This window comes from Aulostomus chinensis, chromosome 7 (assembly GCF_037954235.1).
Source record: "Aulostomus chinensis isolate RoL2024-O1b breed Wild chromosome 7, RoL_Achi_v1.0, whole genome shotgun sequence".
Taxonomy (NCBI): Eukaryota; Metazoa; Chordata; class Actinopteri; order Syngnathiformes; family Aulostomidae; genus Aulostomus; species Aulostomus chinensis.
Genome location: NC_141326.1, coordinates 29,926,028 through 29,951,082, shown reverse-complemented (window position 1 = coordinate 29,951,082; position 25,055 = coordinate 29,926,028). Strand labels below are relative to the sequence as shown.

Sequence of the window (25,055 nt, the reverse complement as noted above, 5' to 3'; positions counted from 1 at the left end):
GGAGGAGACACTGCCAAAGCCACAGAGGAAAAATGAAATAGGGTATATATGGTGAGTTGGGACGCCTCAGCAGAATGCCGGGATCCTCTTTATGGAAATGGATTCCCAGTCAGACCAATGGGCCAGCGAGCGCCTGAAATACACCCAGCCCAGCTGCACCCCCCCCACCAGAGCTGGAGGCTGGAACCCGCCCGTCAAAATCCCGAAGATGTTTGTGACACAAAAGTCCTGGAAGAATAAATCTGCTCACGCTTTCCCACAGGAACGCTGACGAAGAAGTGGTAAAACCTGCGTTGTGGTTCTAGTGAAGTGCTGTAGGTGCGTGTGTGTACTCGCTGGTACTCTGTTGTACTGTGCTTTTCTACCGTGTAGTACCTCTGCAGGAACCGGCCCAGAGACACAGACCTTGGCATGTCAGCAAAATAAAGCAGAAGAAGTCAGCTCTGTTTGTGATGTCATCAGTGACCTCAGTTTTTGTACGCATCATATCGTGAAGTATTCTGTGTACCCCCCCCCCCCACTGTGGTACGCAGGAATTACCATCATTTTCTAGGTTAGATGTTCATTTCCTTAATTCAGTTTAATTTGTTTATTTGTGCTTCTAAATTTAACTCAATAACTCAAGTATTTCTAAAACAATGACAGACATCGACTTCTTCTACGTGACACGTTTGTCAGCCTGAAGGAAGGTCGGCGACAGCTGAGGAAGCGTCAAAGATCCGAGAACAAAAGGCCATTGAACAAAGATGAAAGTCTGAGGTCTTATTTCAAAAGGTTTATTTCTAATGAAACCCTGTACATTCTGTAATGGCGTCTTTCTTGTCGGACTAAAGGACGGCTTCGTATCACTTCTGTCTTTTGTGGGGCGACAACAACAACAACAACAACAACAACAACAACAACAACAACAAGGAAGCCAGGCAAACATCTTCCCGAGTGTCCAGCTGGGACACCGAGACACAGTCAGTCAGACCTCGGACTGAAGCATCCCCCCGCCGTCGTCCTCGGCGCTCCAGCTGGGACTTAGGAAGTCTCAAACATCTTCTTCCTGTCGGCCTTGTCCTCGATGTTCTTACGCCAGTCGCCGACCGCCTCTGTTGGCTGAGGAGGACATGGAGGAGTTAGTTTCTCGTTCAGGATCGACACAAACAGTTTTGTGTTTTTCATCACTCCAGGTCGCGGCGCCTGGTGTTGCTCCTCCCTGGGCTAATGTTAGCTTAGCACTGCTAACGTAGCATCCAGGCTTCCAGCATCATCAGAGGGTTCATTAGTGAAGATGATCTTGATGAACTGAACCTGGAAGATCATCAACTTTTGTTCACCAGAGCTGATTTACTGGTTCAATCACCACAATCACATGGAGCGATCCTATTGGCTGCTGGGGGAGGAGCCAGGAGATGACCACTTCCTGTTGGTGGAGGAACCAGGAGATGACCACTTCCTGTTAGACTACAAAAACACCTCGTCCCTGACATGACCACTTCCTGTGGGACTCTCTGGAGATACTGCAGCTTCTGTATCGCTCAGCCACATCAGAAGCGTTCTCCCGCATCACTCAGGAATATCGCTGGTCTGCACCTCTGGTTTGTTTTGCTCATGTACCTTTGGTGCGAATGAACACATCCGTGCATGGAGTTGAGGTCGGACTGCAGTGACCCACTATCACCTCTTGAGGTGCAAAGAGGTATAACAACACAGGATGGCTGAGGCTAACTGACTAGCATGCTAACGTGAGTCCAAATCTCAGCAACATGGCACAAAGCGTCTTCGACTGAAGCTGAGCTGGTTTCTTCAGCTCGTTTTGCCGGTTGGCAGGAGAACCTCAGTAGTGCTGAGGTTCTCCTGCCCCAGCAGCAGAAAGATTAGCACCAGAACATTAGCATTAGAACGTCACCCATTAATTGATTCAGAATTTTCAGTGTGAATTAAGTCCACCTGCCAGCACCTCCAGGCTGAGAGTCCACCACAGACCTGCGGAGTCCCAGCGCTCCTCCCTGTTCCTCACCTCCTCCTTGACCTCCTTCTTGACCTGCTTCAGGTTGGACCTCAGGTCCATGGTCACCTTGTGTTTTCCTCCCAGCAGGGCCTGCAGCATGGCGTCGGCCGACATGCGCACCTTCTTCAGGGCGGGTTTCTTCACGCCGGCCAGCTCCACCACCTTCAGCTTCAGGTCCTCGATCTGCACACACAATCAGTTACTGCTTTTGTTCTGCGTCTGTTAGAGGAGCGTCTGTCTCCCGTTGGCGGCGTAGAACCCTGCTCACAGAACTCTGCCTTTGAAAAAACCCTGAGGTGCAGGGTGGAGGTACGAAATTACTACCAAGAAAGTACAAGTACCTCAGCTTTGTAGCATCAGCATGAATGTCTCTCACCTCAATGTCAGACTTTTGGACTTTGGCGGCGGCGTCGTACCTCGCCTCGTCAATCTTGTCGATGGCAGCGTGAAGCTTCTTGCAAATTTCCTGTTGACAAAAACAAACAGACAAGGAGCGTGTGAACATTTTGCACGTCAGCGTTGTTGTTCAACGGCTGGTCAAAGCTGCCTGTCTACCTGGGTAGAAAAGGGGTGGGGCTTGTAATATCCACACTGGTGGAGGAGAAGCTGATCCTGGCTGTCACCCACAAGCCTGAAGTTTTGAGGAACCTGTTAGCAGCAGGTACCGCGAGTGGGACGCCACAGCATCAGTAACCGCCATTCTTAATAAGCCATGTAATCGACAGCGTGTGAGGAGAAACTCGGTCTCGACCTCCTGTTTACATCACTGGGGTCGGGGGCGGTCACCAAGCTCTGGTCTCAACCCCGCGTGTAGGTCTGGCCTGGCAGCCAGAGTGACGGCCTGAGCAGATCAGACGCCAGGCGCAGCGTCTTGACGCGCTTCCCCTCTGTTCTCATCTCGCCACAGGTTTTACTTCACTTTAGGAAAACAATGAAAAAGTAACCACCGGGATCGCGGACGCGGTTCCCCTCCCCCTCGTTGCGGTGCATCGCTGAAACGGACGATTACTGCTCTCTTAACCTGCGCGGGTCACACGTTTCTGCTGGCGTTCCTCAGGGCGAGTTCCTACAGGACGGGCGATCTTTCAAAAACTTGATTCGATTTCAGTTCCGGTGAACCAGAACCTTCCTGAGAGTCTGAGGCAAACTTCTCCTGACCTTTATCAGTGTTCTACTCAGGTATCGAGGACGTTCCACCGTGTCTCGTCGGTCAGAACATCACCTCACCATGAGGGTGGCCTGATCGCCGCTGAGGTCGGGAGGCGGGCAGTTCTCCGCCATGTAGGCCTCCTTCGCCACTACGATGTCCTTCTTCTCCTGCTCGATCCAGGTGGCTGCGATCTGCAGCATCAAACTCTGTGGGGGGTAAAAACATTTGCTGTCAATGAGCCAGCGCGGTTTTAGAGCCGTGGCGAGAACATGCGGGTCAGGTTCTGGTGCTCACCTTCAGATGATGCCTGCGGCTCGACGTCATTTTCTTTCCACTGCAGGAGGAAGTTCTTATCAGTCATTACGGGTAAACGTGCCATGATGAGACAGCAGATAAAAGCCTCTGATGTCCGAAGATGAATCTTGCTTTTATTTTCACAGCTCCGGAGGCGGGAGCTTTAAATCTGGCCCTCGCCATCGCCTCCATATTCTTGTGTAACCACATTTGGAAGTGTGCTGCTTTGAGGTGGGAAACGGTCGGAGAAGCTGAGCTCGGTGAATAAACACCTTCCTGAGGGGGCACACGTCCAGCTGCCGTCAGCGGAGGCCGAGAGGTCGACCTTCACGCTGAGCTGGAGCCTTTACATCTGTTCGCCTGCGTTTGGAACCGGATCCCTCAGCAGGTGACGGCCTGTGCTGCCGCTGCCGTCCACCCGGGGACCTCATCTAGCGCCACCTGCAGGTCATATCTACACAGCACACCTCTGAACTAAACGCACATCACGGCAGCTTCCTGACACGCACATAACTAGTTCACGTTAGATTCTACATCCTGGTATTTCAGGAGGTCGACTTCCTGACTCCACGTTGAGCTACGTCATTTAATCAGTGGACTATTTCTGATCCTGTAGGTGAGACAACAAAGGCATGAATGTAGTACTTCACCCAAAGTGTATTTTGTCTTTCAAGTACGCACCACATTTTTCTTATCAGTGACGCCCGCACGCAGGAAGAACCCGCCATGTAATCCAGGTCCACTTAATCCAGCTGGATGACCAGTAATCCTGCTCATGCTTGGATTAGAGATTAAAACTAACAAACGACGACATTTCCTGTCCTGTTCGTTTGGTTTTAAGTCAAATCAAGTCATGCAGAAAAGACACAAACAGGAGCTGAAGACGATTTGAGAGTACAAAAACGCTGTTGGGGTGAAGTATCCCTTCCATTCAAAGTTTCCTGTCGTAAACATGCAGTATTTCTGATTGCTTCTTGCTGATTTCCTATCAAGACGGTTGTAAAATGCCCCAAAATGGAGGGAGGACCAGGACTAAGTAGGAGTGTACGTCAAGTGTCAAAGGTTCTCTGAAACCAGTGAAACCAGTGAAACCAGTGAAACGTCTCTCAGTTTGATTGTCTGGTAACAACAGGAGGAGGAGGAGGGTGTACTCACTCAGACATTTTGGCTCTGTGGGATCTTCACAACCTGCCCAGAGACACAAAGCTCAGTTAATCAGCAGCGGCAGGAGCGGCGCGTCCTGCTGCAGCCCCTTCATCCATCAGTGACCTTTTCACCCCTACAGGAAACACCATCTGTTTCACTATCATGGAAAAACGGCCGCCCACCACCACAAACCAGCTAATTTTGGATGGGTGGGGTCAGATGCCGGACCCTCGGGCTGAACAGTTGCCCCCCGTGAAGACATTCTGATGGGAAGCTCACATCCTGGAGCCAAAGACGTGAGCTGGAAATGCCAGCAGGGCAGGAACCAAATGTGGCGGCAAGTGGCAGCCGTTAACACCGACTGCAACATCCTGCCGGCATGCGGCTCCAGGCCGGAAACCTGAGCGCAGCGCCAATAATCACAAACCACGTCAGGGTCTGTCCATGTCTGGATGGATGACTACTGCCTTTACATGTATTACTACTGCCTTTACACGTATTACTACTGCCTTTAACTGTATTTCTACTCTCTTTAACTGTATTTCTACTTTCATGATTGTTTCGTCACATCAGCAGAGCTCCAATCAAACACGGTTCAAACCTCTGATTCCTGACCCCCATCCCAGATTAAAGTACTACTACTATGATAGCAGTATCACAAAGACTCTGCAATGATCAATGTACTGCAAGACAGTTCACCTTCAACACTTCACAATATCTGAGTAACTAAAGAAGAAAAGTACTCCAAATGGGAAAAAAGTACAACTACATGTATGTACTGCATCATCATCTCTGTTCTTCATGAAGTGCACCTCACAAAAACACCTTAACAAAACGAGTCAAGCTGCTGTTTTACTTGAACCTCGATGTACACGCAGGATTTGGTGTCAGACTGATGATTGACGACGCATCAGCTTGAGAAACTAAGATTGACCTCTGAGGTGTCCGAGAATCAAGGCTTCAGACACAGGAGCCCTCAGGAAGTGGAACATTAGCATCGGCAATGATTCAGGGGCCACAGGCGGGCCCGGACCAAACCCTGCAGGCGTCCTCTTCCCGCCCAGCGTCCAACGCTAGAAAGTCCTAAGTCCAACACGCTGCCGTCTACCAGCTCTGAGGTCAGAGGTCACACCTGCAGCAGCAGCAGCTTTAAAACAGCCTCACCTGTGAAGCGCAGCGCAGCACGATTGTTTCCTGGCCGAGCGACGGCGGAGACTCTCACCTACTGCTGAGGGGGACGAGGAAGGCGAGGGGGGACGAGTCCCCAACAGTAAAGAATAAGAGGGTATATAGGGTGTGAAGTGCCGGCTCAGCAGGGGGGCCGCCCTCTTTATGGTAGCAGAAACACTTCAGACCAATCGGTCAACAGCCTCCAGAAATACCACCAGGAACCTCATGACCTCATAACCTCCGCGGACAAAACGCCGGCGAGCCGGATGCTATCGGGTTTCCTTCGTCCTCGCAGAGAAAAGGATGAAGGGATGATGACTATTATTACTCAACGGCGGGGCCGGACGGCGAGAGCACAGCTCAGTTTTCTACTCTTGTTGTTGCACGCCGACTGTTTCTGAACATGTGACGCTGGCGCCCCCCCACTGACCGGACTAACTGACAGGGACACTCAAGCCAGCCACAAACCTCAGCCCAGCTCGCCAGTGGACTGTCAGCCACAACCGCCTGGCGGGGCGAGAGGCGAGGTCCAGCGAGCACGGCGCCAGTTGTCCTGCAGAGGTCCCGGTCAGATGCGAGGTTAAAGGTTATGAGTGAACGACTCGGCGACACCCACAGTTCCTTCACCACGTATCCTCTCTGTCCCTGGACGGATCCGATAAACAGAACCCTGCAGAACTCTCGAGGGACTGAACAGCTTCAGTTGGAGGGGGGGGTGCAGTGCTGATTCATCGGCAGCGCAGACAAAAAGAATCCTAGTTTTCTTTCAGGAAGTGACGATGGTTCCTCGAGTGTTGACGTCACCGTCTCTCGTCCAGGTGCTGACTTTTGTCCTCTCGGCCAGAAAAGCCGCGCTTGTTTGTTCGTCACATTTTGGACTGAAAAATACAGAAAAAGTGAAATTTGTATTGATTTTCTCTACAACGCGGAGAGAAGCTCATTAAGCTCATCAGTTTGATTTGAGGATGAGCCGATATCATCGTGCATCGGAAACCTGAGCAGCGTCAGCAGCAGCACAGCAGCCGGCAGGTGCTGCTCCTACCTGTGAGGCTAAACTGAGGGTTAAAAAATGTTATTTCAGCAGATGGAGACTTTCAGGTGTCATGCAGGTGAGAGCAGGGGAGTCACTCACCGACAGCAGAAGCTCCTGCTGCCTTCTGTTCGTCATGTGACTGAAGAACTGGGATTTGATGGGGACATTTGGGAGCCATTTTCATGACCAGAGAGGAAGATGTGCGGGCCGTCCCACCACTCAGCAGAGAGGAGGAGCAGAAGCTCCCTGCTGACACCTGGTGGTTCACTGGGAGCACAGCAGTGACCTCAGCTGCTTCCTGTCAGATCAATGCCAGGTAACTTTTGGAAGCTGCTTCAGAATTCAGATGTTTAAACTCTCTGATCTCTTGTGTTTCCTCTTCTGTGTTTGCCAGTCATGAACCACAGAAAGAAAACTGCCTCATGAGGACAAAATGAGAGTCAAAATGACTTTTTTTCTAACCAGCCAAAACTTTACTTTTCCCCTTTTCCAGAATAAACCGCGTAGCAAACTGGTTAGGGCCTGGGCCCCTCAGGCAGCCAAGACCCTTCTGTGTCTGTAGACCTCAGAGTGACCCCCTAAAGGCACACACATCAGGTCTGGCGAAAAATTTGATCAAATGTAAAAATGAACCCCCAAAGCGCCGGCTAGGTATCTAAAAATGCCCGCCGCGGCCCTTAGGAGTGCCGTAGAGACATGGAGCCACAACACAATTATTCGTCTCATCAAGACCTCCTGACACCCCTGACCTGAATCCAACAGGAAGTCCACAATATGGACTTGAAAGTGGAGCTGTCAGCCCAGGTGTGAAAACCTCTACCTGCCCGGGACAGAAGCCCTTCGACCTTCGACTGCGCCGCACCCCGACGCGCACGAGGGTGCGAAGGCCTGTTCAACGCTGCTTGCGGCTTTAATTAAATGTTGGTTCTTCTTCGGGTTTCCCCTCTAAACTTCGTCTTTGAAAAAACGCAGTGCGACAGCATTTCCTTATTCCAAAAATAATTTAATGGCATCAGTTTTTCCAATTCCATGAAAAAATGAAACGGGAGGAGCCGCAGCCCACAGGAAGTCAATGAGTTGAAAGTCTTTAAGAAGTCTCGAACATCTTCTTCCTGTCGGCTTTGTCCTCAACGTTCTTACGCCAGTCGCCGACCGCCTCGTTGGCCTGCAGAACACAGATTCAGCGTGTGACGCAGGTCACGTGACTGACATCAGCTGACTGTAGGTGAACAAGTGCGAGTCTCACCTCCTCCTTGACCTCCTTCTTGACCTGCTTCAGGTTGGCCCTCAGGTCCATGTTCACCTTGTGTTTTCCTCCCAGCAGGGCCTGCAGCATGGCGTCGGCCGACATGCGCACCTTCTTCAGGGCGGGTTTCTTCACGCCGGCCAGCTCCACCACCTTCAGCTTCAGCTCCTCGATCTGAACGCACACACGAACAAAATCAAACGGCGGCGGAAACCGACCAGACACACAGGAGTACATGAGTACAAGCCTGAGGACGGACGTTTCTACAAGTCTGAGGGCGGACGTGTCTACAAGTCTGAGGGCGGACGTGTCTACAGGCCTGAGGACGGACGTGTCTACAAGCCTGAGGGCCGTCGTGTCTACAAGTCTGAAAGCGGACGTTTCTACAAGCCTGAGGACGGACGTGTCTACAAGCCTGAGGGCCGTCGTGTTTACACGCCTGAGGACGGACGTGTCTACAAGTCTGAGGGCGGACGTGTCTACACGCCTGAGGACGGACAAGCCTGAGGACGGACGTGTCTACAAGTCTGAGGGTGGACGTGTCAACAAGCCTGAGGATGGACAAGCCTGAGGGCGTACGTGTCTACACGCCTGAGGACGGACGTGTCTACACGCCTGAGGACGGATGTTTCTACAAGCCTGAGGGCCGTCGTGTTTACACGCCTGAGGACGGACGTGTCTACAAGTCTGAGGGCGGACGTGTCTACACGCCTGAGGACGGACAAGCCTGAGGACGGACGTGTCTACAAGTCTGAGGGTGGACGTGTCAACAAGCCTGAGGATGGACAAGCCTGAGGGCGTACGTGTCTACACGCCTGAGGACGGATGTTTCTACAAGTCTGAGGGCGGACGTGTCTACAGGCCTGAGGACGGACGTGTCTACAAGCCTGAGGGCCGTCGTGTCTACACGCCTGAGGACGGACAAGCCTGAGGGCGGACGTGTCTACACACCTGAGGACGGACAAGCCTGAGGACGGACGTGTCTACAAGTCTGAGTGTGGACGTGTCTACAAGCCTGAGGATGGACAAGCCTGAGGACGGACGTGTCTACAAGTCTGAGGGCGGACGTGTCTACAAGCCTGAGGACGGACGTGTCTACACGCCAGAGGACGGACGTGTCTACACGCCTGAGGACGGACGTGTCTACAAGCCTGAGGACGGACGTTTCTACAAGTCTGAGGGCGGACGTGTCTACAGGCCTGAAGACGGACGTGTCTACAAGTCTGAGGGCGGACGTGTCCACAAGCCTGAGGACGAACGTTTCTACAAGTCTGAGGACGGACGTGTCTACCTCCTTGTCGGTCTTCACCACCTTGGCCTCGGTGTCGTATCTGTCCTCATCGATCTTGTCCAGGGCCTGATGCAGCTTCTTGCAGATGTCCTGGACATGAGGAGGGAACAGGTCAGCTGGTCCATCAGGTGTCAGAGGGACGTGGTACCCAGGTGAGACTCTTACCATCAGAGACGCCTGGTCGCCGCCCATGTCTGGGGGGGGGCACTTCTCCGCCATGTAGGCTTCTTTGGTGGCGGCGACATCAGTAGCTTCCTGTTCCAGCCAGCTGGCGGCAATCTGAAGCATCAAGCTCTGCAGGAACCAACACACACACACACACACACACACACAGTTACTTCAGTTATACAAAAGGCCTCTCAAGGCTTTTCATTTATTTTTCTCTGAGACTACTACTACTACTACTACTACTACCACTACCACTACTACCACTACCACTACCACCACTACTACTACTACTACTACTACCACTACTACCACCACTACTACCACTACCACTACTACTACTACCACTACCACTACTACCACTACTACTACTACCACTACCACTACTACTACTACCACTACCACTACTACCACTACTACTACTACTACTACCACTACCACTACTACCACCACTACTACCACTACCACTACTACTACTACTACTACTACCACTACCACTACTACTACTACTACTACTACTACTATTACCACTGCTACTACTGCTACTAATAATACTACTATTACCACTACTTCTATTACTACTAATTCTACTATTACTACTTCTACTACTGGTACTACCACTACCACTGCGACCACTACTTCTATTACTACTATTTCTACTATTACTACCACTACCACTACCACCCCTACTACTACTACTACTATTACTTCTACTACTACTACTGGTACTACCACTACCACTGCGACCACTACTTCTATTACTACTAATTCTACTATTACTACCACTACTATTACTAAAACTACTACCACTACCACTACTACTACAATTACTAATACGACTACCACTAATACTACAATTACTTCTACTATTACTACTGGTACTACCACTACCACTGCGACCACTACTTCTATTACTACTAATTCTACTATTACTACCACTACTATTACTACTACTACTACTACCACTACTACTACTATTACTAATACGACTACTACTACCACTAATACTACAATTACTTCTACTATTACTACTGGTACTACCACTACGACCACTACTTCTATTACTACTAATGCTACTATTACTACCACTACCACTACTACTACTACTACTACTACTACTACTAGTGACAACAACTTATGATGTAGCAGAGGAGGTTTCAGGTCTGTCTGATTCTCGCTTCTGTTTATTAATTTCCAGTTTATTGTTCATCTTCTCTTGGAATTTTCCTCATTTGCTTGGACTTTAATTGATTTGCTGGCAAAAGATTACAAACTGGATTTATTTAAAAAGTTGCGTAAAATAAAGAAAGCAAGGAAATCAACAAAAACCTTGACCGTTTTGCAGAAATGTCTCCCAGTACTTCTACGTAATAACAATACCAACACTCACAGTCAGTATTATTACTATCACAGCCATTTAAAGACACACGACACGTAGTACTTTATGAAATAGTTCAGTTCCAATTTTTTAAAATACTTGACAAACATTTTTTTCTCATCAATAGTAACAATAGTAGTGGTAGTAGTAGTAGTAGTAGTAGTAGTAGCAGTAGCAGCAGTAGTAGTAGCAGTAGTAGTAGTAGAAGTAGTAATAGTAGAATTAGTAGAAGTAGTGGTTGCAGTGGTAGTGGTAGTACCAGTAGTAGTAGTAGTAATAGTAGTAGTAGTAGTAGTGGTAGTACCAGTAGTAGTAGTAATAGTAATAGTAGTGGTGGTAGTAGCAGTAGCAGTAGCAGTAGTAGCAGCAGTAGCAGTGGCGGTAGTAGTAGCAGTAGTAGCAGCAGTAGCAGTGGCGGTAGTAGTAGCAGTAGTAGCAGTAGTAGTAGTAGTAGCAGTAGTAGCAGCAGTAGTAGTAGCAGTAGTAGCAGCAGTAGCAGCAGTAGTAGTAGTAGTAGCAGTAGTAGTAGTAGCAGTAGCAGTAGTAGCAGTAGTAGCAGTAGTAGTAGCAGTAGTAGCAGTAGTAGTAGCAGCAGCAGTAGTAGTAGTAGTAGCAGTAGTAGCAGTCGTAGCAGTAGTAGCAGCAGCAGTAGTAGCAGTAGTAGCAGCAGCAGTAGTAGTAGTAGTAGTAGCAGTAGTAGTAGCAGTAGTAGCAGTAGTAGTAGCAGTAGTAGCAGTAGTAGTAGCAGTAGTAGCAGTAGTAGCAGTAGTAGTAGCAGTAGTAGTAGCAGCAGCAGTAGTAGCAGTAGTAGTAGCAGCAGCAGTAGTAGCAGCAGTAGCAGTAGTAGCAGCAGCAGTAGTAGCAGCAGCAGTAGCAGCAGCAGTAGTAGCAGCAGTAGCAGCAGCATTAGTAGTAGTAGTAGTAGCAGTAGCAGTAGTAGCAGCAGTAGTAGCAGTAGTAGTAGCAGCAGCAGTAGTAGCAGCAGCAGTAGCAGCAGTAGTAGCAGTAGTAGCAGCAGCATTAGTAGTAGTAGTAGTAGCAGTAGTAGTAGTAGTAGTAGCAGTAGTAGCAGCAGTAGTAGTAGTAGTAGCAGTAGTAGCAGCAGCAGTAGTAGCAGCAGCAGTAGTAGCAGTAGTAGTAGCAGTAGCAGTAGTAAGCAGAGAACGCTCAGCGGTACCTTGAGATGATGCCTGCGGCTCGATGTCATCTTCTTTCCCCTTCAGAACAACGAACATCGTTAAAGGAAATTCTTCACTTCATTCATTTATTCACATTTTTCAGACACAATAAACTTTTACTCACTCTGACATCTTGACTTCTTGTTGGACTCAAATTCTGTAAACAATCAGAAACATCCTGAATTACTCCCAAATGAATCCCGTCCAGTTTTACACCACCCTGCTTCATCCTGAGTGTTTCACTCTCTTCTACTTTCATTCGTTTACTTCTGAAATCCATCCATCCGATTCTCTGGCGCACTTCTGTGTACCAGAGTGAGGACATGAGCTGTTGTAGCTGTTGGTTTCCATCAGGATCTGACCTTTGACCCCTCAGACCTCTGAGTGGCAAGTTCAAGAGGAAGGCGACACCGGCTCTGTTTTTGGCTCAACGTCCCATCAGCACCAGGAGTTTGATTCATCAAACAAACACAGGAAACCCTTGAAACAAAGTGAACTCTTCCGTCTACGAGCCTCAAACATTGGCAGACATTAGAATCTTAGTCCCAGATGAGGTGGATCAAAGCCTGCCAGCAGCGCCGTGAGGGCGCTTTGATGTTCTGAGATGAACCGGTGACGTTTTGGTTCTGAGATTTTTCAACGTTCCTAAATCCTTTCTGACTGCTTCACACACTTCAGTCAAAACTGCATTTGAAAAGTAGAACTTTCAGGATCCATTCAGCTGATGACCTGAGTTCACCGGGTCACCGCTAAACCTGGCTCGGGGTCAAAGGTCAGTGAGGACGTTTACGACGCCAGGCTCTTTCCAGGTTGGACCTTCAAAACCGTGTTTGTTCATCGGGCAGAAGAAGACCCATCCTGGCCGGTAGAAACACCTGGACTCTTTCTGTCACAACTATAAACCTGAGCAGGTCTGAGGCTCCGGTTCTTCCCTCCCTCCTCATGGACACCTGGGACCTGGGATCACACCTGGGCTACAACCCAGCCCATCAACAGCCGAATGACACAGAAAACTCTGATGGGAGTGAAGCGTCGCACCAGTTTGATTCTACACATCACGGCAAACACAGCAGAAGGCATCCATGAACTCTCCGGTGTTGACAGGAAGTGACATGCGTTCTCCCAGAAATCGTCTCTTCAGGGAAGCAGCGGCGCATTTAAAGAGAAAACCTCGTCTGGAAGCACGTTTCTGCTGCCAGAACCGCACCTGGAGCCCGGACGGATCCTCCTGACAACAGCCGCTTCAGTTACACATTCACCTCTAAAGAGTAGTTGTCAAGTTTCCTCTGAGCCACAACACACACACACACACACACACACACACACACACACACACACACACACACACAGGAGCGAAAGGATTCTCACCTACACAGTGAGGAGGCAGCAGAGACGGACCGAGGGACAGGGAGACAGTGAGGGAGTCACAGACTACAGCCTGAGGCCTGGGGGGGGTATATATGGGTTTGGACGGGGGCTGGAGGTTCCTCTTTATGGCCATGAGGGACCCTCAACACCCACCAGACCAAAGAGCTCCAGAAATACCTTCGTCCTTTGACCGCTTAATCGTAAATCCTCCATCACTGGCGTCTGGTCAGTCCGAGGTGGTCAGCAGTCCTCAGACCGGCACTTGGAACCGGCCTGACACGGACAGGCAGAGCTGAGGGGCGGCGGCGAGGAGACAAAGACAAAAAAACCAAAAACAGTAAAAACTCAATTAGCTAAGAAACTCTGCTAGGAGGCCAAAGCTGACGGTGTCCCTCCAACCGCCGGCGCTCACGGAGGGACAGACCTGTGGCTAAAGCTTCAGCTCCAGACACTCAAGAGGGCCACAAAAAATCTGGGCTTTATTTTAGTAGGCATGAAGAGGATCCAGGCACTCAAGACCACCTCGAGAACCTGGATCCAGATTTTGTTCTCAGCCACCTTTGGTCATAATTCTTTTTTTTTTTTTTAATGTTTCTTTACATTCAAATTCTGTTTTTATCCAGAAACCCAGAAGGTGTCATGGCTGCCATCTTCAGGGGCTAGCTAGAGTAGCTGCTAACATTAGCATCTCACTATGAACTTAGCATTCGTTAGCTGCTGTGCTAAAGCATCTCACCTGAACTTTATCTCTGATGTAGTTGAGTTTAGTCTAACATTTCAGCTCCCATGATGAAGCTAGCTTAGCATCAGCACCGAATTCAATTAGCTCATTCACGTTAGCTTCTTCATTACTCCAAATAATAGAGGCCATTAAAACTGTTAAAAGGCCAAGTTCAATCAAGATGCTAAGTTATTAGTCATCAGGTAAACAAGATATAAACTGATGGGAGGGTATTTTGGATAAATGGGAGTTTAAGAGGAGAGAAAAATGAAAAATGGAAGTTGATGTGAGTTCAGGTACCTCGATCTCTGCGCTTCGGTTCCTGTAGGATCCTGAAACAACGAAGACACACGAGTCAAACAAACACGGCAGATGTCAAAACCTCCTGCTGGTCAAAGTTCACTTGGAAATCAAAAGTGGGCGGCTCACCTGGGCGGGACTCTCCACTGTCCGTCCTCCATCCAGCGAGTCAACTCGCACATTTTCAGTCAAATAATTAAAAAATCAAATCAAACGAGTGAAATATCAATTAAACATAAAGATGCCGGTCGTGCTGCTGAGTCAGCGTCCTTCAGGTATCACAAATCACAACCTCATATCAACGAACGACATTCAAAAAAATAAAAGTGAAGAATTTCTATCTAAATGCTGCTGTTGTTTTTTCCTTTTTCTGGAGCTCCTAAATCTTTTTTTGTTTTTTGTTTTTTTTGTCATCAACGCCACCCGCGCCGCTTCTTCTGGTCTCTGCCGGCGGAGTCCGTGGAACCTGAGCTGAGAGAGAGGAAGTCCTCTGCTGCCACCTTGCGGTCGGTGGCAGCTACAACAGCTGCCTGAGGACGTGAAGCGCCTTCACGCCTTTAGTGCTACGGAGGGGAGGCACGCTGGAGCTGGGAATCAATGAACAAATTATTCCCTAAAATACATGCATAAATATTATTGTCATAATAATCACGGTACAACATTTAGCTGTTGGAATTTTGTGAAAAATAAGGATTGTGATTACCAACTTAAGTCCCGCGATTTGGCGTTGATTAGCAGCCAATAGTTTATGGGGTTTTCTATAAAGAGAGAGCTATATTTCATATTTCATGTTGCATGATTGAAACACCAACTTGTGTTGACTATAATCTGTACAAACACATCCGGGCACTTTGTCACACTGAACACTCCAGTTAGAAGAAGCAGTTTCCAAACTTCCTGGACTTTTACAAACCCTGTTGCTGTGTTTCTTCTACGGTTTGATGCGTTTTCCTCCTTTCATTCATTTGAAGCGAAGTCACGACGCAAAACCATCTTTAGCAGGTTCAGATCAATCTCTTTACAGCTGCTATTTGTTTAAAATTCATTAATTAATGACATCAAATGATGCTTAAATAATGGTGAGATATTAAGTAATAAATGACTTGGTAATTTGGTCCATGAATAATGGACTTAATAGCTTTTAGAGTAGATTTTTTGCGCAGTTGATCAACGATTGAATGTTTTTCTCTCTTTTCTTGTGGCCCTCCATTACAATCGTACAAAATTACTTATTCAAACGTTCAAGTTGTCGTTTTAACTTTTCCTGAGCATCTTCAGCAGATAACGGGCCACGGCGTCATGTGGTCACGTGACAAATCAAACATAAAAGCATAGAGGAAGACTGAGAAACAGGATGAAAAGCTGCCGGAGCAGCTGAGCGGTGAACTTTGACCTTTGTTGACAGAATTTCAGTTTTACTGAATGTTGAATTGTCAAGTCGACAAAAATCGAGTTTCTGGGTTTGTTAGATGAGAATTTCACTTTTCACAGCTTCCTGAGCGCGGGAGGACATTGTGTCTGGTCTCTCACTGACATGCACAGCAAAATTAAATGCACAACACAACCACGTCAAAGGAGGAAACCGAGGAAAGACGTTGTAATGAAGCGACGAATTCACAGAAGCGTTCACTCTCACCACATTGTGAGTGAGTTAAACCTTAAGATTTCATGTTGAAACTTTGCTGCAAAAGCTTGAGACTGAAGATTAATCTCCCATTAAAGTCTCCTCAGAGCCCACAGCTCATTTGAGAAAGTCTTTATGAGCAGAAAAACCAATGGTTTGTTTTTTCTTCTTTGCTTCCACGTTGACAGAAACACACTGAAACGCAGCCTGATGCTGCAGAGCAAACGGAGCTTTAATCCTGGTGTGTCACGCTTTTAATCTGTGCATCAATGAGCCCAAGACAAAATATCCCATGACAGCAGGTGAAGGAAACAAGATGCATTTATTTAAAAAAAAAAAAAAACTCGCTAAAAGCAGGAAGTTGTCAAAAGTGATCAACACCGAAGGAAACAGGAAGTCCTAATCGTGACAAAACGATCCAGCTGATGTCAGGAGGGAGCGCTGGGCTGATCTGAACTCACTACAGACGTACAACAACAGACCAAGCTGCAGCTGAAGAGATTTAATGAAACAGAAGTGATTTCAATTCAATGAAAAATTCCATAAATTCCATAAAAAGTGCGACTAAGGTTGAGAGTTTAGGAAGTCTCAAACATCTTCTTCCTGTCAGCCTTGTCTTCAATGTTCTTACGCCAGTCGCCGACTGCCTCTGCAGGCTGCGGGACACAAACACAGTCAGCAGCTGCTTCTCCCGCCACCTTTGACCTCTGTGTGACCTTCTGGGCTGAACACTCACCTCCTCCTTGACCTCCTTCTTGACCTGCTTCAGGTTGGCCCTCAGGTCCAGGTTGACCGTGTGTTTGGAGCCCAGCAGAGCCTTCAGCATGGCGTCTGCAGACATGCGCACCTTCTTCAGGGCCGGCTTCTTCACGCCGGCCAGGTCGATCACTTTGATCTTCAGGTCGTCGATCTAAGAGCCACCAAGCAGGTGAAGGGTGAAACCATACTGAGAGAGTCTGAATCTGTGATGCAGCGCCGTGTCGTCCCGGGCCTGAAGTACTCGCCGGCACTCGCAGACAGAAACTCTCCAACACCTTGTTACTGTACGCTGGGAGATCTTTCAGGTGTCTGCACTCAAAATGACTCTTTCTTATTCCGATCACATAAGAAAAACACACAAGGGTTTTGTTGAAGGGGCAGATAACGGCTTCAGTCCCCGGCCTGCATGGAAACGCTGGTCGCCATGTTGGCAGGGGTGACCGTGATCCACGCGCTTCTCTCAGTGTCGCCGTTCCATTTATGAAAAATATGGAATCACCAGAGATCCTGCTTATTTGAAGAGCATGCGTAACTCACCCAAAAGGAAATGACACAATATTTCATCACTTTTATTTTCTTTACATCTGGCGGGCCAAATGTGGCCCCTGGGCCCAACGTTGGCCCGCCCTGGTACGTAGGAGGCGTCGGCCAACGTGGAGAAGCTCCAGGTGTTGAAAATAAAACCAGCAACGGTGAATCTTTGGCTGCTGGTAGCAAGCAAACACGGATCAGACGAACTTTTGCTTCCTGAACAGCCATGATTGTCCCTGCAGGCTGTCGCACGCGCGCGCTCGTGTGTGTGTGTGTGTGTGTGTGTGTGTGCGTGTGTGTGTGCATACCTCTTTGTCGGCTTTGCCCACTTTGACCTCCATGTCGTACCTCTCCTCATCCACTTTGTCGATGAGGGCGTGCAGTTTTTTGCAGGCGTCCTGGAAGCACAAACACGTCAAATCCACAGGTTTGACTTCAACTTTGATTCATTTGACGCCAGACTTTTGAATGAATTCTCATGTTTAACTCTGTTATCGCTTCATTTCTTAAATTTGGGCCATGACAGGTACTTTATAATCCTGATGAGGAAGTAAAAAGCAGCATCGTCAGCGCAACATGAGATCAGGAGGAAAGCTTACGACACAGAACTGGACGTTCTCGACTGTTTCTGTTCCGCAACGACGCCTCTGGAGGAGTTTGACCGCCAGCTCGGGTGTTTTGTTGTTTTTGTTGACGCCATTAAACAAAAACCAACGCATGGTAAAGGACATGAATCTCTTCCTAGCAACTGTGAGACCAGCGGGCTATCAGGATGACATCATGATCGAAATAATAAACAGAATTCCATAATTATTCATCCAGAAACACTGCAAATCAGTAAAAGGAACAACGGCAGGCGGAAGACAGCTGTGACGGGAAGCCGTCCCATCTCTCACCATGAGGGTGGCGTGGTCGCCGCTCGTGTTGGGGGGGGGGCATTTCTCCGCCATGTAGTCCGCCTTGGCGGTTACACGGTCCTTTTTCTCCTGCTCGATCCAGCCGGCTGCGATCTGGAGCATCAAACTCTGAAGATGAAAGTGACAGAAATCAAACCTAAATTATTTGGCCTCATTCATTCCAGTCAGCGTCTTTATTTGGAACGTTTCTCTACGCTAATTCTGCACTTCCTGGCATGAATGTCCCATCTAAGATGGACCACCGTCCATCAAAAGCCCAGCAGGGTCACTGCTGACTCAACAGACGTTCAGGAGGAGGGACTTCATCCCAGACAACGACAGGTCAGGAGAGTCACGTGATGGGACAAGCAAACAGGAAAAACACCAGGCCTGTTCACCGTCACCGGTTTCTACGTTTAAGTAAACAGACCTCCGACTTCTCCAGACACTTTTAAATAGTTGGACTATGATTCCAGGTACAAATACACAGGTGGAACTTTCAGTCTGCAGTTTTCTGTCTGCTTCAAAGTTTGATCACTGTGCTTGAATGTTTCCACCAGTAGGAGGCGCCTCAGGGCCTGAAATGTCTCCCTGGTGGGTGAATATCAGAGCTGATCAGGCGCCCAGCAGCGTCACCGCCTCCTCACGTCCTTGGTTGGGTGTTTGTTTGTTTGTCAGCAGGAGTAAATAATGAACGCCATGAGGCTGACAGCAGGCGTGGGGGAGGAGCGTTGGTCCGCTCAGACAGACAGCAGGTGAACGTACCTTTAGATGATGCCTGCGGCTCGAAGTCATCTTTTTCCTGTCAGAGAGCAAAGGAATCAAAAACGTGTTTACGTTTAGATTACTGCATTCATACTGTATTTGTACTGCATTCATACTGCATTTATGCCGAAGCATGTCCTGATCAATTAGATGATCAATTTGGCCAAGAAGCCCATTACTCTTTAGTTAAATGGTGACATCATCACGCCACGCCGTCCCTTTCCCTCGCTGGCCTCTTCTCCTCTTCACTAAATCATCATCTGCTGCCACTGTCATTTCTTTCTTCATTTTCTCTTTCTCCTGTTGTTCTTCAGTCGGTTTCTCATTCATCTTTTTCTTTCGTTCTGTCTCTCCGTCCGACTCCGTCGTTCCACCGTTCTTCCCTTTATTTCTGAGCTTCACTTCCAAATGTTGCATCTTCATTCATTTTCAGGTTCTTTCCATCTCAACCCTCTTCACCTTCATGTGTTTACTCGTCTTGAAGCTACAAATCTAAGTTATTTTCACAAAAGCTAGAAAACAGAAGAAGCTCCCTCTGGAACCGATGGAACCTGTTTTCACGTGGACTTTCACCTCTGAAACACAGTAACGGGTCCAACACTTACTCAGACATGATGGCGGTCTCTTGTCTTCACACCCTGTATGAGGAGGAGACAGAAGAAGAGATGAGCTGATGGCAGGAAGATGATCTGATTTAATCTGACAGCGATTCAGACCCTCCTCCGGGTGAAAGATGATCTATTGGCCAAGTTTGGAGTTGAGAGCCTCCGGGCCGGCCCGGGCCAGGGTCAGGTGGAACCGCTGACGCCTGCCCGAGCTCATTTACAGGTGCTCATGACGACAAACCCTCTGGGAGTGAACACTTGGATTCCTTTCAGGGGGAAAAATCCCCACCAGCAGAAAGAGCTGCAGCAGCACGTTCGCAGCCAGCAGCAGGCTGCAGCAGCCATCAGTCAACACGCCGCGGAATCACGTGTCAATTCACTAAAAATACCCTCAGATTCCCGTCCCATTCAGTCAGATTCTCAGGGGAGATCCAACACAACCGATTCAACACTTTCACCGTGTTAGAGGCTTTAAAACAGCAAAGGTCCAGCCGGCCAGGAGAACTGACACACACGTCCTCGCAACCTGCTGCTGCTGTGTGTTTGCTAGCAGACGAAAGCTCCAGAAATGTTTCACAGCTTGATATCAGACACAAAACAACCCCATCAGCAACAACTCATCCAATCAGGGCTTTTATTTATTTGGACCAGAAGTTCTGAGAAGCGGCGTCAGCATGCAGCCAAGACTCTGAACCTTCCAAACAGCATTACAGGTGGTTGTGTTGAGACAATCCAACTCCTCCTACCTCAGCATCATCAGCCACATTCTCTCAAAAATACCTGAACGCATCAAACTGCCGACAGATTGTGTTTGACAGCTGACACACCAGGCGGAAAACAACGAAAACTGATCGTCTTCTGCCAATCCCAGAGGCCAAGCGGACCAATCAGATCTCAGCACACTAATTTAAACGCTTCTAACTACACTTTCAAAACTTCCCTAATAGTTCCTCTACTTTGAAAAACTAAGAGATGACAAGACGGAATCTCAGGAAACAGGAAAGAATTCGTCAAGCTGCCTCACGATCAGGATTTATTGCTTCATTCTAAAACTAGACTTCAGCAGAAGAACTCAGAGCAGCATCGGCGCTTTCGGCTCATGAATAAAACCTCAAACTCCCAATCTGCCACCCTCGCTGGCAGTAGATCACATTTCCCTTCTCTTATACACACAAACCCCAGAGGTCAGGACTTCCATCAGCTTAACACTCTACCAACCGGCTCCACACAGGGGGGCTCCAGAGAGGAGGAGGAGGAGGAGGAAGAGGAGGAAGAAGCAGGTCTCACCTGTGACGAAACAGATGGACCAGGAGGAGGAGGAGGACAGCAGTGGCAGTGCGAAGCAATCTGGCTGAGGTGTATATATACGAGGGCTGGGGTATGGACATGGAGCCCTGCTTATGGGAATGCAGGATCCTCAGACCAATCGGCCGGCAAGCTCCTGAAATATCATCATCTGCTGCCAACTTGAGCCTGGAAATCAGGCGTCTTTGAGGAGGAGCCTTGTGTCACCGGAGCTCTGCAGAGCCACCGGGGTTCTATAAAAGGGAGGAAATGATGGCGATTCACATCGAGGAAGTCGGCCGGTTCAACCAGATGACAGCAGAGAGACTCGTCAGGCTTTCTGCTTTTCTGGTGCTGCACCTCTCAGATGATAGCGGCCGGACGAGTGAGAGAGACTGGCCGAGGAAACAGACGAAGAAACCATGAGAGCAGACGGACGGCCAGCGGCAGGACCGTTGTCCTCTGACGCTCCGAATGTCTCAGTTCTGACTGCCCAAAACCAGCAGCAGATCAGCAACAAAGACCTTTGGTTCTGGAGTAGAGCGGCGCAGGAATCAGTCCTCAAATCTGGAAATAAGTTACCAGAGCTGAAGGTTCGGCTCCCTCGTGTCCAAGTCAGTGGTTCAGGGGCTGTAATCAGTCGTTGACATGAGTTCGAGAGTATAAAACATGACAGTAAATACCACAAGAGTCTAGAGGAGCCTACAGAGGTCATCAGGGGAAACACAAGAAGCCTGAAGCTCAGTGGTGGTGACCTTGAAGTCATGTGACCCTGGTGTAGTTCCTCCCTAACTAATGCTAAGCTAACGTTAGCTTAGCATTGCTAACGTAGCGTCAAGGCTTCCAGCATCATCAGAGGGTTCATTAGTGAAGATGATCTTGATGAACTGAACCTGGAAGATCATCAACTTCTGTTCACCAGAGCTGATTTACTGATTCAATCACCACAATCTCAGAGGTAGAGCGGCCGTCCAGGAACCGAAGGGTCACTGGTTCGATCCCCACGTCCCCCGGTGTCCATGTCCAAGCATCCTTGATCAAGATACTGAACCCCTCATTGCCCCTGATGGCCCTGCGACGGACTGGTGACCTGTCCAGGGTGAACCCCGCCGCTCACCCAGTGTCAGCTGGGATAGGCTCCACCCCCCACCACCCTTAATGGATAAGTGGTATAGAAGATGGACGGATGGATGGATGACCAGTGATAACATGGAACAATCCCATTGGCTGCTCTTGGAGAGGAACCAGGATATGACCACTTCCTGTTGGACTACAAACACACCTCATCCCTGTCATGATCACTTCCTGTTGGACTACAAACACACCTCATCCCTGTCATGATCACTTCCTGTTGGACTACAAACACACCTCATCCCTGACATGATCACTTCCTGTTGGACTACAAACACACCTCATCCCTGTCATGATCACTTCCTGTTGGACTACAAACACACCTCATCCCTGACATGACCACTTCCTGTTGGACTACAAACACACCTCATCCCTGACATGATCACTTCCTGTTGGACTACAAACACACCTCATCCCTGTCATGATCACTTCCTGTTGGACTACAAACACACCTCATCCCTGACACGATCACTTCCTGTTGGACTACAAACACACCTCATCCCTGACATGACCACTTCCTGTTGGACTACAAACACACCTCATCCCTGACATGATCACTTCCTGTTGCACTACAAACACACCTCATCCCTGACATGATCACTTCCTGTTGCACTACAAACACACCTCATCCCTGACATGATCACTTCCTGTTGCACTACAAACACACCTCATCCCTGACATGATCACTTCCTGTTGGACTACAAACACACCTCATCCCTGACATGATCACTTCCTGTTGCACTACAAACACACCTCATCCCTGACATGATCACTTCCTGTTGGACACAGACTGACCGTATATCCTGACATCAGAAGCTGAGTGCGTCCATATTGCTGAATCTGTCTTATTTTAACTCGCGACCTCATGAAAAGGCAGCACCCACCCATCTGTGGCGGATCAGACCATCTCATCTGAAAGGGGGAGTGTTTGGCGACAGAGACTCTCTGGATTAAAACAACAAGTTGATCCACCGCGGTTGTGCCGGTCCGGTCATGTCATTATTTGATGATGTGGCATTCAAACAGATCTTAGCTTGGGAAATGACGATTTGGTGCCTGTTTCGAACACGATGGTCCTTGCTAGTTGCACACCAGGAAGTGACACAACTGAAGTCACATGACCTGAATGAAGTGGTAACGTTAAACTCCCACAACCTCCCCTGACCCTGACTGAGTGTCTCCGTGCCTAAAGTTGAGTGGCAGGTCAGGCAGCGTGAAATATGACTGCAGATTGATGGGATCAGTTTTACATGTCATGACTTGAATTTTTAAAAAGTCTATTTGAGAATGTGTTAAATAAACCTCCTTAAGTGAGTCGACCTCCACATCTTAGCCTTTAACGTGTCAAACCTCAGCCGGTTTGCATCAGAAACACAAACGCGTCTTCATTAGTTGACAGCTTCTCACCTGCGACACGTTTAGAAGCTGCTCCTGCTGCAGCCTCCACTTGGGATCCATCTGCAGGGCTCGACTGGTTTTCCTGGTAGAAAAAAACCCTCTCAATCACCAACAGGACAAATCAGAAAAACGAGCTGCACGAGCATGAAGTAAGAAGTTTTAGCACCTCAACAGAGAGAAGAACTTAGCTGGTTTGAGAGGAACACCAGGAACATGAAGGGACTCCAGGATGATGGAGGTGAAGGTTGAGGAGATTCCACACCTTCATGTTCAGTTCAGATGAATCGAACACTGGAGCCTTCATTTTGGCAGGTATGAATACTCTAGTTGTCCATATATGGTGAGAACGTCACCCAAACTACCCTTGACCAAACAATCAGCTGACCAATCATCTTACAGCAACACGCTAGCTTTTAGGGAAAGTCTCTTACTGTCCATTGTCCTCAGAGACAGACCAGAAGATAGAAACCCAGGTTAGTTAGCTTAGCCCAATGGCTGGTGGTGGGTGGGAAGTGTTAGCATCAGCTAGCTCAGGTCCAGGCTAGTTAGCTTAGCCCAATGGCTGGTGGTGGGTGGGAAGTGTTAGCATCAGCTAGCTTAGGTCCAGGATGCTGGTGTGTCCAGCAGGAACCCTCCTCCTCCTCCTCATGATCAGTAGCAGCAGTCGCTCTTCTAGTCCTCAACAAACCTTTGGTTCTGTTGACCCAAGTTCCAGTGGAGCTTTGGAGGTGCTGCGTCAAATCACTGCTCCCAGTCAGGAAAGTAGTTCCGGCTACGTGTCTGATTCTACCACTATAATGTCTCCTCATGTTAAACTGGTATTCATCACCAAGGTTACACACAACCCTCCTAATATTAATGCAGGCAGAGACGGCGCTACGCTAACACTTCCCACCCACTACCATTCATTGTGCTAAGCTAACTAGCCTGGGTCTCAGCTCCCTGGAGAAGAAGAAACAACAACTTTATTGCACAAAAGTTATGTTCCTGTAATTTCCCCCATGGTTGTCAGTGGTGGATTTTGATTCTCTTGGATTTTTTCTGTGTGTTAAAACATTTGGAACCAAGTTCACAAACTCACCAGCTGATCAGACCGGAGCAAACAAATTCTGGGTGTGAAAACAAGACAAGACCTGTTCAACCGTAGCAGGAACTCACCTTTACCTGAAACTTGACTGAGGCAACCAAACCAAGCAAAGTTTTTCAAGTCAACAGAAGCTGAACTTTCTAGTCTAAATGTTCACTGCACATTAGAGGATGGGGAGGTAATGGTGACTTGAACTAAGGAACCAGTTTAAAGCCCACACGCGCACACACACACACACACACCATCTTCATATCAGTTTTAACTAGTGCTCCAAATACAGGGCCTAACAAGCTCGCATGCCTGCCATCTATAAATATCTGGTAATCACTGGACGGCCTGGTTAGCGTTTCATCTTGGACTGCTGGTGCGAGCCGTGGCTCGGCCTTCAGAAGGATCAGACCTTTCTGTGGGCTCTCATATTAACACTCCAGCTATAAAAATATATGGCGTGATTTCAAGTAGGCGGGAAGCAGCAGTTTCCATGTGGGTAACGTTACCTCGCGAAATGCTCAGAAAGCATTCTGCCTTAATTGCTCCAG

At 48.5% G+C, this 25,055-nt stretch overlaps 3 protein-coding genes across 4 annotated transcripts; all 3 read right to left on the bottom strand.

Annotated features, from left to right (window-relative positions):
• Nucleotides 1–933: 933 nt before the first annotated feature.
• Nucleotides 934–5,828, bottom strand: LOC147259452 (troponin I, fast skeletal muscle-like). Its single transcript, XM_086209835.1, has 7 exons — nt 5,751–5,828; nt 4,596–4,628; nt 3,441–3,480; nt 3,224–3,352; nt 2,373–2,462; nt 2,006–2,179; nt 934–1,101 (listed from the first exon to the last, which is right to left on the bottom strand). The coding sequence occupies exons 2-7, from the start codon at nt 4,601–4,603 to the stop codon at nt 1,024–1,026; spliced, it is 519 nt and encodes a 172-aa protein (XP_086065961.1). The 5' UTR covers nt 4,604–4,628; nt 5,751–5,828; the 3' UTR covers nt 934–1,023.
• Nucleotides 5,829–7,780: 1,952 nt separating this feature from the next.
• Nucleotides 7,781–14,854, bottom strand: LOC147259451 (troponin I, fast skeletal muscle-like). Of its 2 annotated transcripts, XM_086209834.1 has the most exons (9): nt 14,566–14,854; nt 14,437–14,468; nt 13,593–13,707; nt 12,172–12,204; nt 12,047–12,086; nt 9,492–9,620; nt 9,327–9,416; nt 8,036–8,209; nt 7,781–7,954 (listed from the first exon to the last, which is right to left on the bottom strand). In XM_086209834.1, the coding sequence occupies exons 4-9, from the start codon at nt 12,177–12,179 to the stop codon at nt 7,877–7,879; spliced, it is 519 nt and encodes a 172-aa protein (XP_086065960.1). In that variant the 5' UTR covers nt 12,180–12,204; nt 13,593–13,707; nt 14,437–14,468; nt 14,566–14,854; the 3' UTR covers nt 7,781–7,876. The 2 variants fall into 2 exon arrangements, with proteins under 2 accessions (XP_086065960.1, XP_086065959.1); XM_086209833.1 differs by lacking the exon at nt 14,566–14,854 and having other exon boundaries at nt 14,437–14,537.
• Nucleotides 14,855–16,486: 1,632 nt separating this feature from the next.
• On the bottom strand, nt 16,487–21,023 carry LOC147259450 (troponin I, fast skeletal muscle-like). The gene is made up of 7 exons (XM_086209836.1): nt 20,904–21,023; nt 19,617–19,649; nt 19,012–19,048; nt 18,247–18,375; nt 17,659–17,748; nt 16,797–16,970; nt 16,487–16,716 (listed from the first exon to the last, which is right to left on the bottom strand). Exons 2-7 carry the CDS (start codon nt 19,622–19,624, stop codon nt 16,639–16,641), a joined length of 516 nt encoding a protein of 171 aa, XP_086065962.1. The 5' UTR covers nt 19,625–19,649; nt 20,904–21,023; the 3' UTR covers nt 16,487–16,638.
• Nucleotides 21,024–25,055: the final 4,032 nt, after the last annotated feature.

Bases quoted from the DNA above. Each gene is read 5' to 3' on its own strand.
- LOC147259451 (XM_086209834.1), bottom strand. The intron at 9,621-12,046 runs GTACCGCTGAGC...TGGTTCCTGCAG, and splicing joins GCCGCAGGCATCATCTCAAG to AGCTTGATGCTTCAGATTGC. The intron at 9,417-9,491 runs GTAAGAGTCTCA...CCTCATGTCCAG, and splicing joins GCGACCAGGCGTCTCTGATG to GACATCTGCAAGAAGCTGCA.
- LOC147259452 (XM_086209835.1), bottom strand. The intron at 3,353-3,440 runs GTGAGCACCAGA...TACCCCCCACAG, and splicing joins GCCGCAGGCATCATCTGAAG to AGTTTGATGCTGCAGATCGC. The intron at 2,463-3,223 runs GTGAGGTGATGT...TTTTGTCAACAG, and splicing joins GCGATCAGGCCACCCTCATG to GAAATTTGCAAGAAGCTTCA.
- LOC147259450 (XM_086209836.1), bottom strand. The intron at 17,749-18,246 runs GTGAGAGATGGG...TTGTGCTTCCAG, and splicing joins GCGACCACGCCACCCTCATG to GACGCCTGCAAAAAACTGCA. The intron at 16,971-17,658 runs GTATGCACACAC...GGTGGCTCTTAG, and splicing joins TGGGCAAAGCCGACAAAGAG to ATCGACGACCTGAAGATCAA.